General features: G+C 37.3%; 1 protein-coding gene across 4 annotated transcripts in view; it reads left to right on the top strand.

The window, feature by feature from the left end:
* KLHL32 (kelch like family member 32) overlaps positions 1-17255 on the top strand; it is a 127572-nt gene that overhangs the window by 19029 nt on the left and 91288 nt on the right. For 3 of the 4 annotated variants that reach the window (XM_076333267.1, XM_076333272.1, XM_076333268.1), the window contains 2 exons: positions 12086-12174; positions 14813-14993. In XM_076333267.1, coding sequence (XP_076189382.1) covers positions 12152-12174; positions 14813-14993 — 204 coding nt within the window. In that variant the 5' untranslated portion in view covers positions 12086-12151. The remainder of the gene's footprint in view (positions 1-12085; positions 12175-14812; positions 14994-17255) is intronic. The other variant, XM_076333269.1, reaches the window with a different exon arrangement.

Here is a 17255-nt window from a genome sequence, read left to right on the forward strand (position 1 = left end):
GACCTCTGGCTTCTCTTCCTGTGATCATGCTGTGGAAAAATCCATCCTTTCTCCTCTGTTTTGCCCAGATGCTCATCTGATTTTAGTAATGTGCACTATTCCACTGTTTCCCCTCCCCCTTTGCAAAAGAGGAAAACAAGGAAACAACTGCAGCTGTCTCACCTGGTCATCATCACCAGCTTGCTCCTTATCATCTTTTGTTTCCTCTTCCATCATCTTTCCCACTCTTCATCTTCCTCTTGGCCTCATCCAAATCTATTCCATCATCAAGATGAATGACTCCCTGCCCAAATTGCTTAAAGCTGCCAGAAATCTTTTGATGTCCTCTTCTCTTCACAGAAAGGCGTTTGCAAATATCTTTGTCTTCTTACATTGAAAAGTGGAGGAATAGTTGGTAAGCCAGTTATGTCGCAACAGGCTAGAAGACAGCTCCTGTTCCTCCAGAGCAGAATTCTGTACTTTAGTGCTTGATTTAAATGGCAGATTATTTTTTACTGTCCAAAAAAAGTGTTGAGAACCCAGAAGCTCTGTAATAAAGGAAGATGCCGAATGCCCTGTTCTGTCCTTGACTGACTTGACTGGAAATTTTAACTTTGTACAAAGCATGTTTTAAATTAGCAGTGTAATTGGAGATCCTTTGTTAACATATACATATTCGAATTTTTTATTGTTTTTTTTAATATTCATTAATAACTGGTCCACATATCTTCCACCCCTCTCGTCCCCCCTCCCCGTTTCCATGTATTTATGAAAGACAAAACATAATAAATAGAGAAAAACACATTTATAAAACTGCCTAAGATGGTTCCTATGTTAGGAGTTTGCTAGAACTTTGAATGTTCTTGCACAACACCTGTGTTTGGTGTGGGGATTCAAAAGCCTTGTTTGTGCTAGTAACATTGCATGGCCCATTCCAGGCCAGAGCTTGAAACTCAAACATGTTGGTTTGTTTGACCAATGGTCATATCAGTAGACCATTACAACAGTCTCTGGCAAGGTCTTGACCTGAGCCATTTAGTGCCCTCCCAAAACATTTTGAGGCATGGCTTGGGAGCTAGTCGGTGACTTTTCCCAGTTAGTTGTTTGGATGTGGCCACCTTATTTTGGAGGCCACAAGAGACCAAATGTAGTCTAGATGGCTGTATGGGCAATGGAACCAGCACTGGCACTGTTAAATTTGCTAATATGGATGAAACTTTCCCTGCCTTCTGAGGGTGCATGTGGGTGAAATTATCTACGCTTCCAATGAAGAAGTATCTAGGGTTTCCTTTGGTCTGTTAATGTATATGAAAAATATAATGCTAATTTAATGATATGAGGTAAAATTGATAGTGATTTTAGTGATCAGTTACTGTATGACTTGAATAAATTGTTGAAATAGAAACATGGAGGTCAGTAACCTGTTGCAATGCTCTGATGTTTGGAGAAGTGCCAGTTGGTTGTACTGTTATGTACAGGCTTTTTTTCTTTTTTTTTCATTCTGATTCCTGGTGTTGAAAGTACCCACTGAACACACAGCAAGTATTTTATGCTATTGTAATTATGTTGTGAGGGAGAAAAAGGCTCCTTGACATAGTCTGGTCACTGTCCTGGAGGTATAGATTGTCCTGAAGTGTAGTTCTGCCACCCTGTGGCTACTGAAGGTCATTCTTAGAAGGTGCATGTTTACTTAGCTACTAGTACTCACAGCCTTTTCTTTTTAAACTTCATGAATGCTATTTTGTGGAGAAAGTTGAAGGACTATTGTAGGTCCCATAGAGATCTATAAACTCTCTATGCTTTTATTGAAAGATATAAATACTCATTCACTGGAAATACCATTAGTTAATAAATCTCATGATGGTGTAGTATATAGACACATAATTGATCACCTGGTCACCTCAGTTATGCAAGGCTGTCCACTATCCAGTGATCACCTATGCTTTTCTTAGTATTTTTACGTGGGTTTAAGCACAGAATGTGATCATTTGTTTCAGTCATAGGTACAAAATGTGTAAGTTCATGTGGACTAATTGCCAACATTGTAGACTATCTACAGTACTGTATACTGCTGTCTGGCATAAATACTCCATATGCAGATTTGAAGTGGTTTCAAAAACATACCCATGTGTTTTTGACTCTTACTGCTCTAGAAAAGAATGATTGTTGTGTTCAGTAAAAGCACCTTGATGGCTGTGACAGTTAAAAATCAAGGCTTACCTGAGTGAGGCCCTGATGAAGTTGACAGCATTTCAGAGCACACCTCACTCTTGTGTGTCCATTTCAGTGTTCTTTTTTAGAGTTATCAGGAGAAATAATTATGATCTCTCTAGTTAAATTTCTGTTGCTCTCCACTATAAAGCATTCTGACCTCATTTGGAGAAGCCTTCCACATTTTGCAGCAAACGTTGAATTTCCCAGAAGAAAAATGCTTAGGTTTAAAGAACAGGGTTTTTTTGTCGTCGTTTTTTATCCAATGAAAATGCAAATGAAATTCCAAAAGAAAGTTCAATTATAAACTACTTAAGTCACCCTGTCTTTTCTTTTCTTTTCTTGAGCTCTACAGGAAAAATCTTGAAAGCATACTTTGGCAAAGTAACTGAACATTTAGGTTCATGAAATGAACATAAATGCCAGAGAGCTTTCACCCTGTCCCTTTATAATGACTGTGGACTCAATGTATGGTTTAGATACTTCACTTTGAAAGTGCTTTGCATATTTGTTGCCCAAGTTTCAGAAAGATGAGAAAATAAGTTCATAGAATCATAGAATAGTTTGGGTTGGAAGAGACCTTTAAAGGTCATCTAGTCCAATCCCCTGCAATGAGCAGGGACATTTTCAACTATCAGGATCAAGCTGTAATATCATTCTCCCAGCCATTCCCTAACAATGACACATGGGTGTCATTGCCAGGTGAGTAATTCATATCATAGCTTAAATGATAGCAACAGTGAGTGGCTCTGAAAAGTTAAGCTGATAGTGCACAATGGTATGTTATTATAGTTGTATAAAAGTGATCTTGTATCAAATGAGAAATGTTAAACAGTATACACACATCCTGGAAACAAATGTGTTCTCAAAAGTCATCAAACTCCAAATGAGTGGTTTCCAGTAGAACTTCAGACTTTTTCCTTTCACGGGTAGTGTGCTGCTGCATTGAGGTATATGATTGCATGCGGTTTTATCAGTAGAATGCGACAACCTCTTGCTCAAGTGGTAGTGTAGGTAAAATATGCCTTAAGTTATACAGATGACCATAAACCTGGCTTTTTTTTTTCAATCTGAATGACTCTTCAGAAAAAATGTTCTGAATACTGATATATTCAGATACATAGAAGATATAAAGCCACAAAGAGGATATAAAGACATAAAGATGTGGTTCTGCTAGTACATCCTTTATCCTTGTGGTTTCATTTTATATTTCTGTGGTTTAAGATCTTAATGATTTGTGAAGTCAGATGGTAATTTGGTAGTGATAGACAAGAAACTTCATGATTCTAATTGACTGTAGCTGATGGCCTGAAGATAGCAATGACCTTTCCAGTCTCACAAGAAAATAGTTTGTAACTAATCAGAAGAGTGTAACAGTTTGATTTCTCTTACTGTGTTTTTACTTTATTATTGATTTTGCTGAATTTTCTTGCATTGTTTTGACCGACTCCTATTTTTCCAAACACAGCCAGGTTTTCAATTTTTTACTCCCTTGGTATTGTAATTTTCATTAAACCTAAGATTATTTCCCCCGGTACTATGAATGCTTTCTCTTGAAAGTCACTATACTGAGGCAGTAAATTAGATGAGAAACACGTGGTTGAGCTGAGTTACGGTTTCACTGACAACATTGGGCAGTGGCAGAGTTTTCCTCACAGTTGTGACATTCTTGAACATTTTTGTATGGAATGAGAAAAATCTTTCAATTCTCAAAGATCTTAACGAAAAAGGGAAAAAGTAGTGTCTCCCAGGCAAGTGGGAGAATTGGGTTAATATACTCAGAAGAGCAAGTTTGCAATCAAACTTTTTTTTTAGCTGTTTCATAGTGTTTCCCTTTTGACAAATTAATTTGGCAGAGCTCTGATAAAAAATAGAAGATAATGCTGTTCTTTATTTTCTGTGAATAGTAAGCTCATATAGTCTTGTTTCTGAAGAGACTCTTACTCTGAGAGGTGAAGTACAGCTTGAAAGGGTGATTTATTCTGACTTACTAAAACCAGAGTAGTTTAAAGGCAAAACCAGAAGCTCCTAGGAATAAGGATCTAAACTGGGACAGAAAATTGCCATGGGTAAATCTTAATGGTCGTATTCTGCATCCGTGACAGTCTCCTTCAGGATGTGCTATGAAGTCATTCTGGAAGGAAATGGATGTAGTGTACTTCTGATAGTTTTTAAATGTTGCATTTTCCTTTTAAATAAAGACCAACTTTAAACCAGATATTTGAAGTTGTCAAAGGGAAAATAACATTTCACAGAGTCCAAATGCCTTATCTTCATGATATGTCTAGTTGGTTCAAAATTTTGCTTTTCTACAGGAAAGAGTAATGTGATGCTTACAATCCCTTCAGTTCATTTTTGCACCTGGTGTATGTTATTATTTCTTCTAACTTAAAGTGAAGAAGTGTGAGTTTAAGTGAAATTGTTTTTCAATACTTAAAATACACATTTTGAAAAGGAGTGACTTGAGGGAAGGAAGATAACTGATTGAAGATAACTACTTAAAAATGCAAAATCTCTTTTGAATTCTTTATATATTGAGTATTTCTAGTCTAGTTAACATTTTTGTGTATGTGAATTTTCGTAAGTTTCTATCTAGTTTGGCACACTGCAAATTTAATGAAAGTAATGTTGATTCACCATTTTCCAATATAACTTAAGAGTCAAAAGTAAGAATATTAATAAATATATCTAAATGAAATATTGCTAACTGGAAAGATACATTATCTGTACTCACAGAAACAAAAAAAAAATCACAGTTGGAAGTTTTACAAATCAACAGGTTTTAATGGTTACTGACAAGTGAGACCACCTCAGTTTAGGAAGATAACTAAAAGCTACATATGTGAAATGAGATTAAAATCTTTACTTAAATCCTCAGGGTTTGGCTAGCTGGTTTGAATGAGTGTTAAAATTGATTATTTAAAATAGATTTTTGATAGGCAGTATTGTTTTAGATAATGTGGAAATAGATAAATGAGTGACTTTCCCAATTCAAAGTAAAAAAATTAAAGGAGGAGAAATTGGAGGGCTTTCCACACACTGGAGGAGTTATAGGCAGAGTAATACTTAACTAACGCAGTGCGATTCTGTGAAGTTTAGTGGTAAATAGAAGATCAGCAACCTTATTTGTGATTAACTGGGTGAAAGCCTTAAGTGGTACTAGTGTAAAGGACTACACAGTTCCCAAACTTTCTCACCGCATCCTGTATTAGGAGGTGAAGAACATAGATCTTCCCAGAAAGGCAAGCCAGTCTTTCTGTCACTCTGAGTGGTTCTGAAGCAGCAGGGGCACTTGTGGGGGACGAAGCAGTAGCTGCTTCATTCCACCTGAAGGCATCACCAAGGGTTTTCAGCAGCCTGCTCTCCTACCTCACTCCAAATGCAGATCATCAAAGGAGCCGGGATGTGGCATCTGGTTGCAGTGAAGATTTATGTATGATAGCTGTGTGGATCTCAGTGAGCTGTTTGAAAGATATTTGGCTCAAATTTTGTGTTGCAGCTCTTCATAGTTACACTCTTTTCTTTAGGGGGGGAAGAAGGTATCAGTTGCCATGTAATTTTCTGACCTGTCTTTTAAAGGAGTTCTGATACTGGCCGTGTTTGCAAGAGAGGATCTCTTCTGTCTATAAAAGCATCTTTCAGTATCTCTTGAATATTGTATTAAGCTGAACTCTGAAGTAGTAGCTGCAGAATTAGTTCTGTGATGAGCTGGACTATGACTTAAGTCCCTCTGTAAAATTGGATATGTGAGCTAAAAAAAAACCCCCTTACTACTTGGCGGGAAAAATAGTGAATTTTGTGGCATTCAAGTTATTTTCAGTAGTAAACTAGGCAAAATGTGAGATTTGTTTTGATTTCCAGCACCCCTCCCCCCCTTAATCCAATCAGTATTCTGTTGGCATGTAGTTTCAAGAATTAATCAGAAATACTTTCTTTCCTGCAATTCATTTCTAAATGACACAAGGAAAAAAACCCAAAATTATGAGAAAAGGTGTAACTGAAATCTCTCAATGTCTCAGATGCATTCTGTGTAAATCTTGAATGTGGTATTGGTTCCTCAGGAGTAAACTAACTTAAATGAATGAGAGCTGCTTCTGAAAAAGTACCCGTGCATTCTGCCAGTAAATGCTTTTTGGAAATAAACTGCTTTGTCTAGTATTTCCAAAACAATATTATAATCGACTAAATTAAAGGAAGAAATACTGCTTACTTAAATACTATTTTTTAGTAATCTTCGAAAAAAATAGTTCTTGAACTACACTGCTGATTTAGGTTAGAGAGGAAGCATAGCCTGGCAATATGTGATGGATGCAGCAGAGTGGCACACTGTTCCTGAGAGAGTAAAAAACCCTACTTTTTACTATGCTGCATCATAAGACTAAGACAAAAAATGTATAGGAAGACTGACATTTTGTGAGGCTGCCACAGAACAAACGTTGTTTTGATATATTAGTTGGACATAATAATTTATGAAATGGGAGACCTGGTTACCCAGGGGATATGAAGAAGGTGGAGGTACTCAATGACTTTTCTGCCTCAGTCTTCACCGGCAGGTGCTCAAGCCACACCGCCCAAGCCGCAGAAGGCAAAGGCAGGGACTGGGAGAGTGAAGAACCGCCTGCTGTAGGAGGGGGTGGTTGAAATCCCTAGGTATACTGTGTTTTCATGGAAAACTACTGGTTTCCCCCCATTCCCCACTGAATTATTGTTGTATTCTTTCAGCTCTAACTGGATCATTACTAGATTTTTTGTTTGCAAATTTTTAATTTTTGCACTTTTCTAGGATGTGAACAAATAAAAGTTGTAAAATGTAATAGGATCAGTGGTTAGCGATCTTCATCGTAAACTTGTAAGAAGTGAATGTCTCAAAGAAGTAATATACAAAACAACGTTTTATGGCAAATTTAGCATGTATCTCAAACCTAAGATCTAGTGAGCATTTTCTGTTTGGCCTATACTTTTCCTGTTAATCTCCAGCATAATGGAGTATTTCACTAGAACAGAAGGGTTTAGGTGGAATTAAAGTTTTCCATTTAAACCAAAAGTCTTATCCTTAAATTTGTAAACTAATCTTTTAAACCAATTTAATTACTTGAAGTAGTTAAATAGAAAGACAATAGTATGTCTTAAACATTCTAACACAAAGAACTTCCTTATGTACCGATGACAGTTAGTTTACATAGAGAAGGTGGATCCAGCTATCTGAAACAGAAGAAAACTCTTGGTACAAAGGATTTTGGAACTGTCCTGGCACAGCACGTCCATGCAACAGATGGAAGTGCCTCTTTTTTTTTTCTTTTTTTTTCTTTTTTTAACAAGGATAAATAAATACATCAGAATTTCCAATTATTAAAAATTTTGAGCTGCATTAAGTAATTCTATATTGCTAAAGAAAATCAGTGCAGTATTGTTTAAATGATTTACACACTGTCATAGTTCTCTTGTATATGTGATGTAGATTTAATAAAAAGTGAGGCATGCTGTGATGGCACTTGGGAGGAGAAAAGACATATGGCAAAATTTAGGAAAGATTGATTTGTCTGAGTAAAACATTGAACTCAATATGGGACTGTTTGGATGTTTTGTAATTCTTTGCAGCATATGCCTTAGTTATTTTAGAAGGAACACTTTTTCCTCCAGGCCTTGGCCCCTCTCCTGTTTGCTTTCACTGCTGCTTGTTTTTTTTTTTTTTTTGTGGGCCAGAGAGTTTGGACCTCTTGAAAAAGTCAGAGAAAGCTTGAATTTCTTCCCTGCCAGTCTCTGGCTGGTGTAGGATTTCCTAATTGCAGCCAGCAATATCAGGACTGTTGGACATTTCTTGACTTAAAAAACTGGCAGATTAGAGAAGATGATGAAGAAAAATTGATTCACGTTTCCTACCCATGTTTATAAAAATGTGAATTGGGCTCTACTGTTTTCAGGGGAGTTTATCATTACAAGAATGCTTGTTTGTGCAGTGCTGTGATGAGTAGGAAGGAGGGTGGCCTGCCGAAACTCGGGGTGATTTGGTCGAGAAGCTTAACAGTTTATTGAACTGTATTTCTGGTAGTGCTGACTCTGGATCGTGAGAGGGACAGAAGCAGAGAGAAAGTCCTTAGTAGCCTATGTGCACTCAAGGGCCCAGTTAGGCCCATGCTTTGAGGTGCCTCTGGATGTGATTGCAGAGTGGCATGAAAACAAGTCGAACAATGTGGAAAAAACAAGGCAGTGTATCCTAGACATCTTTTGCAAACCTTGATGAAAGCCCCTTGAAAATGCTGTCAAGCTGTTTGAAGTCATCTGAGAGATTTTTCCTATTCTGAAACTTGAATTCCTAGGAGAAGAATGGCTTTTTTTCTTCATTCTTCAGAAAGTGTTAAGTTCTGATCCCCTGAGACTGAAAAAAGTAACCTTGTTCAGATGTGATATCAGGGTGAGTTGCTTTAGACTTGGACAGTGGCTAGAAAACCAATAAGTTATGTTCTTTATTCTTAGAATCATAGAGTCATAGAATAGTTTGGGTTGGAAGAGACCTCTAAAGGTCATCTAGTCCAACCCCCCTGCCGTGGGTAGGGACATCTTCAACTAGATCAGGTTGCTCAGAGCCCTGTCCAGCCTGACCTGAAATGTTTCCAGGGATGGGGCATCCTGGAAATCTTATTCTTATGGAATAAGAATCTGGAATCCTTATTCTTATGCAGGTGTTTTGTATACATATTTTTTTTATATATTACATATTGTATATGTTATGTTTTATATATTTCATCAGAATGTCTGATAAGTATATCTGCATAGACTTGATTATTGTAAAAGTTCTCATTTGTTTTAGCTGAATATTCAGGCACCTCCTTAAGTATACTTCTGTTTTCTGTTTGTAATGCATTGGTTTATGATACAAGGAATTCTGCATATCTGAGGTGAGTTGCTTCTGGCCGCTGTCTCTCCAAACAGCAGAGTTCAAACCCTTGATTTGGATGTCCATATTCACAACTGTGGTGAAGTAAGGAATTTTTGCTCTAGAATTCTTTGTGCCAGTATGGGTAGTGCTGGCATTTATATGGATGTTGTAATGGTGTAATAGTTACGGATATTAGTTCTGTATTAGCAGTTCTGGTGTAGGACTTAGGCCATTTAAGGACCTAGTTAAAACTTTTGTGTGTATCAGTCAAGTTAACTGTTGAGTCTTTCCTTTTGGTACTGACGAATGCAAAGTTTGAACTTAGAAGCCTGTTCTGACCACTGAAATGTTGCATAGGTCATATATGGGTATATACAATAGCAGGTACATCGATCAGGAAATGTGTTTGCTTCATTAGTTGCCAGCACCTGGACCACTAACTTAATATGCTGTGTTTTTCTGTCTCTTGAAGGATAAAGTGAATTTGCTTAATGTAACTAGAAACCGAGTTGATGGTGAGAGTGAAATGTTCTGAAACCATCATTGGGAAGCACTGCATACCAATTTGCTGAGCATTCAGCTGAATCATTGGCCTAAGTTCTCAATGACCTCACCCCCTTGCTCAGCATTATAACCTTTTGGGAAAAGGGAGAAAAATATGCAAACATTTCCATTCTTCAAATTTTGCTGAATTGTAATACTTCGTTGTCACAGTGTTACGTTAAACGATCCACATATGGTTTAAATAAGCAGCCAAAGTACTGTACCTTTCCTTTGACTATTCTATTAAAATCTATTTTTTCTTTTATACCTGATACATGAAGTTGAAATGTCATGTGTCGGCTGTGCTGGCTGTTACACCAGTTAACAATTTGTCATACAACCCTGTTTTCAATAACTTACTTCTTTGGACACTTCAGCTGTTCAGGATGTAGTTTTCTATGCCAGGTGCCTGTCCCAGGCTGAAGTTTTAGACGTTGCTGTTTTTGAGAATGAGGTGGAGAAAAACTACATTTCACCTAGCTAAACACACAATTGTATCTAAACTGAGTGGCTGCTCCTTCTGTGGTTTGGAGTAAGGACTTGAAATCTACAAGGAATTTTCAAGAGTGTTCCTTGTACTGTATTCAAGACAATCCAGCCAAACAAAGTTATCAGCCTCCAAAATTCAAAACTCTTGGATAGTTCTACTTGGTCCTTCCACTGCTGTGGTGCAGGTGACAGCACGTGCAGAAAGGTAGATGTCACTGTGCCTTTCTGGCCAGTAGGAACTGTAGTTTTGTCTGGAGAATGAAGAATTGTAATTCAGGAGGATAGGAAAAGGATTAATAGTCCTTTCTTGCAGGTTGCTTGTTTGTTTGTTATCTGGGGAACGACTAAGGGCTTAATTCTGCCTTTACATACCCATTGCAGAGTCTCCCTGAAATTAGTGTAGTGGCTTTCAAAGTAAAACTACCAGTCAGTGTGAGATGAAGGGGCAAAATTAAGAACAAATTAATATAAGCAAAGAACTGGATTATTTGTACTTTTTTTTGCTTAATTAGTAACACTACAAAAGGGTGTTTGTGGTGTTTCAGTATTGATCTCAGTGGAAGCCTCTGATAGCACCTGGAATAGGGCATCATTTTGATTGGAAAGCAGAAAAAAACCCTTGTATTAAAGATGACTGCTTTTACAGGGGCACACTGGCAACCAGCAGAGATGGAAAAGTTCTGTCACCTTATTCAGGTGCTGGGAATAATTATCTGTTACAACATCCTTTATTGTTTTTGTTACAAAAGCAACTTTCAGTATTCGTTAAACAGCATAGGTTAATTTATATGGTGACTTTAATATTTTGCCTTTTAAAAAAGCTATAGAGTTTATAAATCTGATCATACTGCTTGTATATACTGTACTGTTTGTTTTTGCCAGAAGGTTTGTTTATAGAATCATAGAATGGTTTAGGTTGGAAAAGACCATTAAGATCATGAAGTTCAACTGTTAACCTAGCACTGCCAGAGTCCACCACTAAACCATGTCCCTAAACACCACATCGACATGTCTTTTAAATACCTTCAGGGATGGTGACTCAACCACTTCCCTGGGCAGCCTCTTCCAATGCTTGACAACCCTTTCGGTGAAGAAGTTTTTCCTAATATCCAATCTAAACCTCCCCTGGTGCAACTTGAGGCCATTTCCTCTCGTCCTATCGCTTGTTACTTGGGAGAAGAGACCGACACCCACCTCGCTACAACCTCCTTTCAGGTAGTTGTAGAGAGCGATGAGGTCTCCCCTCAGCCTCCTTTTCTCCAGGCTAAACAACCCCAGTTCCCTCAGCTGCTCCTCATAAGACTTGTGCTCTAGACCCTTCACCAACTTCGTTGCCCTTCATCCAGGTTGATGTGGTCTTAGTCATAGCACTGATTGGTCAATCAAGAATGTTGCTCTGGGGGAAGTGGGAGCTGCCTTTTGGAGTATACAGTAAACCTATCCCCTCTCCCCTACCAAATTGTGTCTTTAGGAAAAATTAATATAGTCAAAGCATGAGTTTAGGTGTATGGCAAACCTCTTAGACCCTAGACAGGCCTGTGAAATTACACTGAGAGAGATGTAAGATTTTTATAGCTGTATGTTTTTCAAGGAAGTAAGCGAACACCAATAGATGCTTCTGGCCTACTCTTCAAATTGAGGGATTTTTGGGAAGATATATCCCTCCTCACCACTCTTCCACTTTTTTTAAATAGTATGTGTTCCTGAGTTTGCAGAAAGGAGACATGCCTCAAGGGCAGTAGATGCGGGAAGTTCAGATGGTAGGGTGTGAATTTCTAGAAAAGACTAGAGGAAAGGCCACTTTCAGACTGTACTCAATCTAGCCAATAAAATTTCACATGCACCTAATCTATATGGTATGTCTTTCTGCAATAGAAGAATTGAAGAAAGTTGCTTTTGAATTACACATCCTGAAAAGATTGATCTTTAAGGCCGAGGCTGTGCATACTTTGAATTTTAATGTTCCTCTCCTTTCTCTCTTTCTAGCTGGAATGCTTGCTGCTTTCCCTACAGGATTATAAGCGTTGATATTCAGAAGAGCAAAACTGAAAGATGCCATCTGAGAGGTGCCTGAGGTATAGTACTTGGTAGCGTGTAGGAAGTCGTTCACATTTAGGATGATGTTTACCAAAGCATCAGTTAACAGAGAGCAGAAAAGTGAAACTAGTATTTTTGTTCATTAGGTAGGAACACTTACCTCTAGCAAAGAGAAGCATGCATGGGATCGATTTGGGACCCACAGTCTCTTAAGTTACCTTGTTTATGCCTTTGTCTATACTTGGAATTTTTGATTGTGGAAGCAACTGGCATTTTACATTCGTGCATCTGAATTGGTGGCTGGTGATCATTTTTGGTGTGTGTAGTGTTCCACTACTCAGGACATACTACTCTCTCAGTTCTTTGAAATGGCTTTAAAGCATTTTCTCCAAACTCACTTCCTGCCTTACAGAATCTCCCATTCTGTCTCTTTCCCTCTTACAGAGTCTTAATCACCTATATGTACTTGCCAGTCTAGCCTTTCTCATTTATTTGTATTGCCCATTGTCTCATCAGAGAATTTTATATTTATGATTTAATTAGTTTCTGGGAGCACTTTCAGGCAGAACACTCAGCAGAATTTATTTATCTAGTTGCTTTTCTGCAGAACCTTGCACTAGTCTTGATATGCTGGTAGTTGTTCTGTTTTAGAGTAGTTAACACTCATGGGCTGATCTGGGAGCTCGGAGATCTACCTGATATTACTGGGACATCATATCATTCCAGTTCTGTTCTCCTTTCCCTGCCACGCTTCTGCAGCAGAAGAGAATCAAGAATTCCTTGCATTTTATAGCTGTTGAGTTTATCAACTGACAATATCACTACAAAGTGGCCACGTTATTTTTTAATGAATCAGTGCTTTTTCATTCATAAATTCCAGTTAAGTTGCCTGGCACACATTCCTCATATGTTGTTAACGCAAGGGTTACAGGCAATTGATTTTTCACTGTGCTCATTGAATTGAGAAAAGGATTATGATAGAGCTCAATTTAAAACCACAGATGCCTGATTTTAGAGATATATATATGTGTGTGTGTGTGTGTATATATATAAAATTTCCCCACAAAAATTACCCTTGTGCTTTGTCTCTCTGATCTGTTTTCTATTGAGTGAAATAGTCCTTTTCTTGTGGAAAAGGGCTTTCACCTCTGGATGATGGTTAAAAAAGCAAGAGGAATGAAGGTCATGGTTCACAACATTGGGAGAAAGGCTAATAAAAACAGAAATAAAGAGAAACCATCTCTAGGTATAATTAGCTTATTATACTTGCACTAGTTTGATTTAGTCACTTTGCTATAGAAGTTACAGAAGGGAAATAATTGTTAGAAATAATTCCCTTGTATTTTAACAAGTTACGTTTCTTGATAATTGTCATTTAGAACAACAGTGGGCTTCCACAAACAGAACAGCTGAAGGAAAAAGAATCATTTGAATGAATAATTTTGAAATGTACGTAGGGTATGTCCATGTGTGAAACCTAAACTATTAGAGAAGGGGTGAAATTCGGATACAGGTTATTCCTGTGTAATTCCACTTTGGCCATCCTTCTTCTAGAGGTAACATCTTAGTTCTTATCTTTTAAAAATATTAGGTTAGATTAGAGCAAACAGTCTGCAGGGCAGGTCTGCATTAGTTTACAGATGCCCGAGGTGCAGGAGTTGGATAGGCAGTGCAGAGAGTGTGTGTTGATGGGAAAGGAGAATATAGCAGCCACACAGCTGCTGCATAGCATCTGTATGGAGTGAATTACATGATTGTAGTGGAAAAATGATAGCTTATTTACCCCTTAATAAAAAAAAAAAAAATTATACCTTCACTTTGATTTACTCAGGAATGACTCTCTGTAAACTCACCTTCTATAAAGACTAGATTCTCGGGCAATATAAATTGGTATAGTCTCACAGATTTCAAATAAACTGCACTGTTTTGTGCCAAAGAGGATTTGCGGGTTTGTTTGATTTGTTTCTGTTTGCATCAACAGTTATATTGTGTCTTCCTTCTGCTGTAGAAAAGGAAGCTGCAATCAGACAATCCTAGGCTGGATGACATGGGAATCTTGTATTCGTACAAGGAGATATTCAGAGGTGGTAGAAGGCCTCAGCATTTTGAAAACAAACTAACTCCCCCCCACTACAAAACAAACAAGCAAAACCCACAACACTTCATAAATGTAAATGACCTGAAATGGTCTGAAAACATTCAGTAATGCAGTATCAGACTTGAACAGCCACCTGAGACCATAAGTCTTCATTCTTTTTAGTAGGACTAGTTACATACATACATACTCCTTTCCACTAATGCATCAGTTTGAGCCACGTAAAGTTTTCTGTCATTCCATTGGCCTAGGCCCTTTATTCTTCTCACTTAATTCTAAAATGATTCTGCATTAATCCTGTGAGTCCAGCTGACTTCCAGTGCAGCAAATGAAAATCAGAACAGTTGAGGTTTTTAAATTTAAGTATATAATCAGATTTCATAATACTTTGTTAAACTGAGCTTTTCTTGTGATGTCTATTCCATATGAAGATTTTTGCCTGACAGGGTTCATGACTTTTTTTTCTTTCCAAGAATTATCAAACAATCTTGTCTTAGAAAAAGTTATTTTATGTTTTTGACAGAGTCTACTTGTTTCCTACATCTTTTTTTTGACAAAATCTTTCCCCTTTCCCCTCTCAGCATTCAGGAAATGCTGACAGGTCAGAGGCTTTGTCAGTCCAGCTCCCATAATGATGCTGTCCTGGCAGCCCTGAACCAACAAAGAAGTGATGGCATACTTTGTGATATCACCCTTATTGCTGAAGAGCAGAAATTCCATGCACATAAAGCAGTCCTGGCAGCCTGCAGTGACTACTTCCGAGTAAGTCCAAAGATTTTTTTCTTTTCTTATAATAATATTAAAATTTACCCTGGAGGCGGGGGCAGGGATGGTTATAGATATCGTACTGAACAAGCTTTAAATTTGAGCCTATAGAAAATTCACAATTATTGCACGTTCAGTAGAGTATACAACTTTAAATATCCACATGCATGTCATAGGCAAGAAATGTTAAGAACATAATTAAGTTTTTTATCATTATTTATGATTAGTCTTCCTTCCCCCCCAGTAGAGATAGACAATACACATCTTTCTATGAATCTTATGCCCCAGTAAAGTCCTTCCCAGTAAAAGTGGAAGATTTTTTTTGTAGAACCCAGACATTTGAGATAGTTGTGATTAGAGCATGGAAGGATGGGGAGAGGGAATTTAAATATTAATAAATGCAATTTAAGTCAGCTTGAGAGTGGATTTTTGTAGGGATGTACATGGTTACTCTCAAAGAGGAAGCCATAGTAATTTTTTAAGTGTAATAAAACTTATTTTCAGAAATAAGTGTTTCTGAAATGTAGAGATTAAAATATTCCCTGGGAAATCTAATTCAGATACTCAGCATGGAAAATTGAACCCAGGTGCTAAAATTGAAGTAACTGAAAAATTGAGTTTTCTAATAGGAAGAGTATTCTTCGTATCGAGCAATTCTACTAACCTTCGTTATAATGTACCTGTTCAAAATGTTGGACTGTCTGTAACTTTTTAGTTGTCTGGTGTTTTTAAGAGAGTCATCCTGTTGTTATTCAGAGACTAAAGCTGAAATTAATTTAAAGGTCTGTTTTCTCTAGCAAAGTAAGTTTATTTAATATTTTGTCTACACTGTAATTGTAGTGCTGTGAACTTATTTATGGTGACCTTTTTGTTTTGTTACAATAATAATAATATAGTGTATGACAACTGTTCTATATCCTTAATCACCTGAGCAGAACTTTTATCTTCCTGTCAACTCTGGCGCTCTCTTTTGGTTAGAACTGAGAATTTATTCTGTGTAAAGAAATACTGTTAACTTTGATGTTACTTTCACTGTGGTGTTGTTGAGCCAATTGATTGCTCGTTTTTTGAGCTTGTCTGCATGCTTATGTGTTCTGCTACTGCAGAATTTGTACTGCTATAGCTGCTAATGTTGCTTTGTCATGGTGCCCTGGCCTGCTCTAACACAGATTGCTTACCACTTTTTTCCTTTTACCCCAGTGCACAGAGAGGGATTTTGGAGCTCTTTAGCTCTAGCAAGTGCTATATGTACTTGTTAATGATAGATATACTACAGGGCTGCGGTTCTGGTTTGATTGAAATATTTTAATAAGGGTACCATATCATTCCTCCACACCTGTGACATACATTCCTTCCAGAGCTCATTGTACCCTGTGCATAGAAACATCATAGAGTGGGCAGCTGTACCCAGTGTTCAAACAGTGTAGTAGGAACAGCTTCTACTTTGGTCACTTATTGATTGACCTTGAGATTTGGGGCACTGTGACTCGCATTGTTGTTTCCAATTGAGTTACTTGGTATTTGCTGGACAGTTATTGCAAATTAAAATCTTAATGCTCTACGGAAAAGAAAAAAAACAGTTTTACAGTAGATCAAATTCCTAATTGCTACGTAAATCTTTTCTAGTAAAAAAAAAATACTGAGAGAATGATCTATGCAGCATTTAGTAATTTGATGTGCCTCAAAATTTTTATAACTTGATAGGACATATTCTTCAGACTTTAAGTATCAGCTATAAATACAGAACTTATGCTTTCTGGAATCAGCCAAACAGTTTCTATTATTAATGGACAAAAACCTTTGTTAGAAAATTGTGGAATGAGATTTATGTTCTGTAGGAAGATGGCAAAAAAGTTACTACATACTATGTTCCTGATTCTAATAATTTAGAAAAGAGCAAGGGTTGATTAAAAAGTAATAATATTTTGTATTTAAACTGAGATTATTAATGTTTTTATATCTAGGGGGATTTTGCCTAATTTGAGCACCCACGTATTCATTTTCTAAGATTTAGGAGAATGATGCCAGACTTCATTCAGAGTCAGTAAAGAGAAACGGGCATTTCCAGAGGATGATAAAGGGGGATAGAAGACTTATTTAGAATGAAATGAATCGCTATCTGGAAGTGCCAGATCTCTCCACTGGTCATAAAGACTAGACTCACATGCTTCAAACTTAGCTGTTAAAATTACCTAAGATTATTTCTACTCTTTAGTTGTTTCTGGATTTTCTTGGAGGAATTCTTGGAAGAACCTTGCA

The sequence above is a fragment of the Aptenodytes patagonicus genome, chromosome 3 (assembly GCF_965638725.1).
Source record: "Aptenodytes patagonicus chromosome 3, bAptPat1.pri.cur, whole genome shotgun sequence".
Lineage (NCBI taxonomy): Eukaryota > Metazoa > Chordata > Aves > Sphenisciformes > Spheniscidae > Aptenodytes > Aptenodytes patagonicus.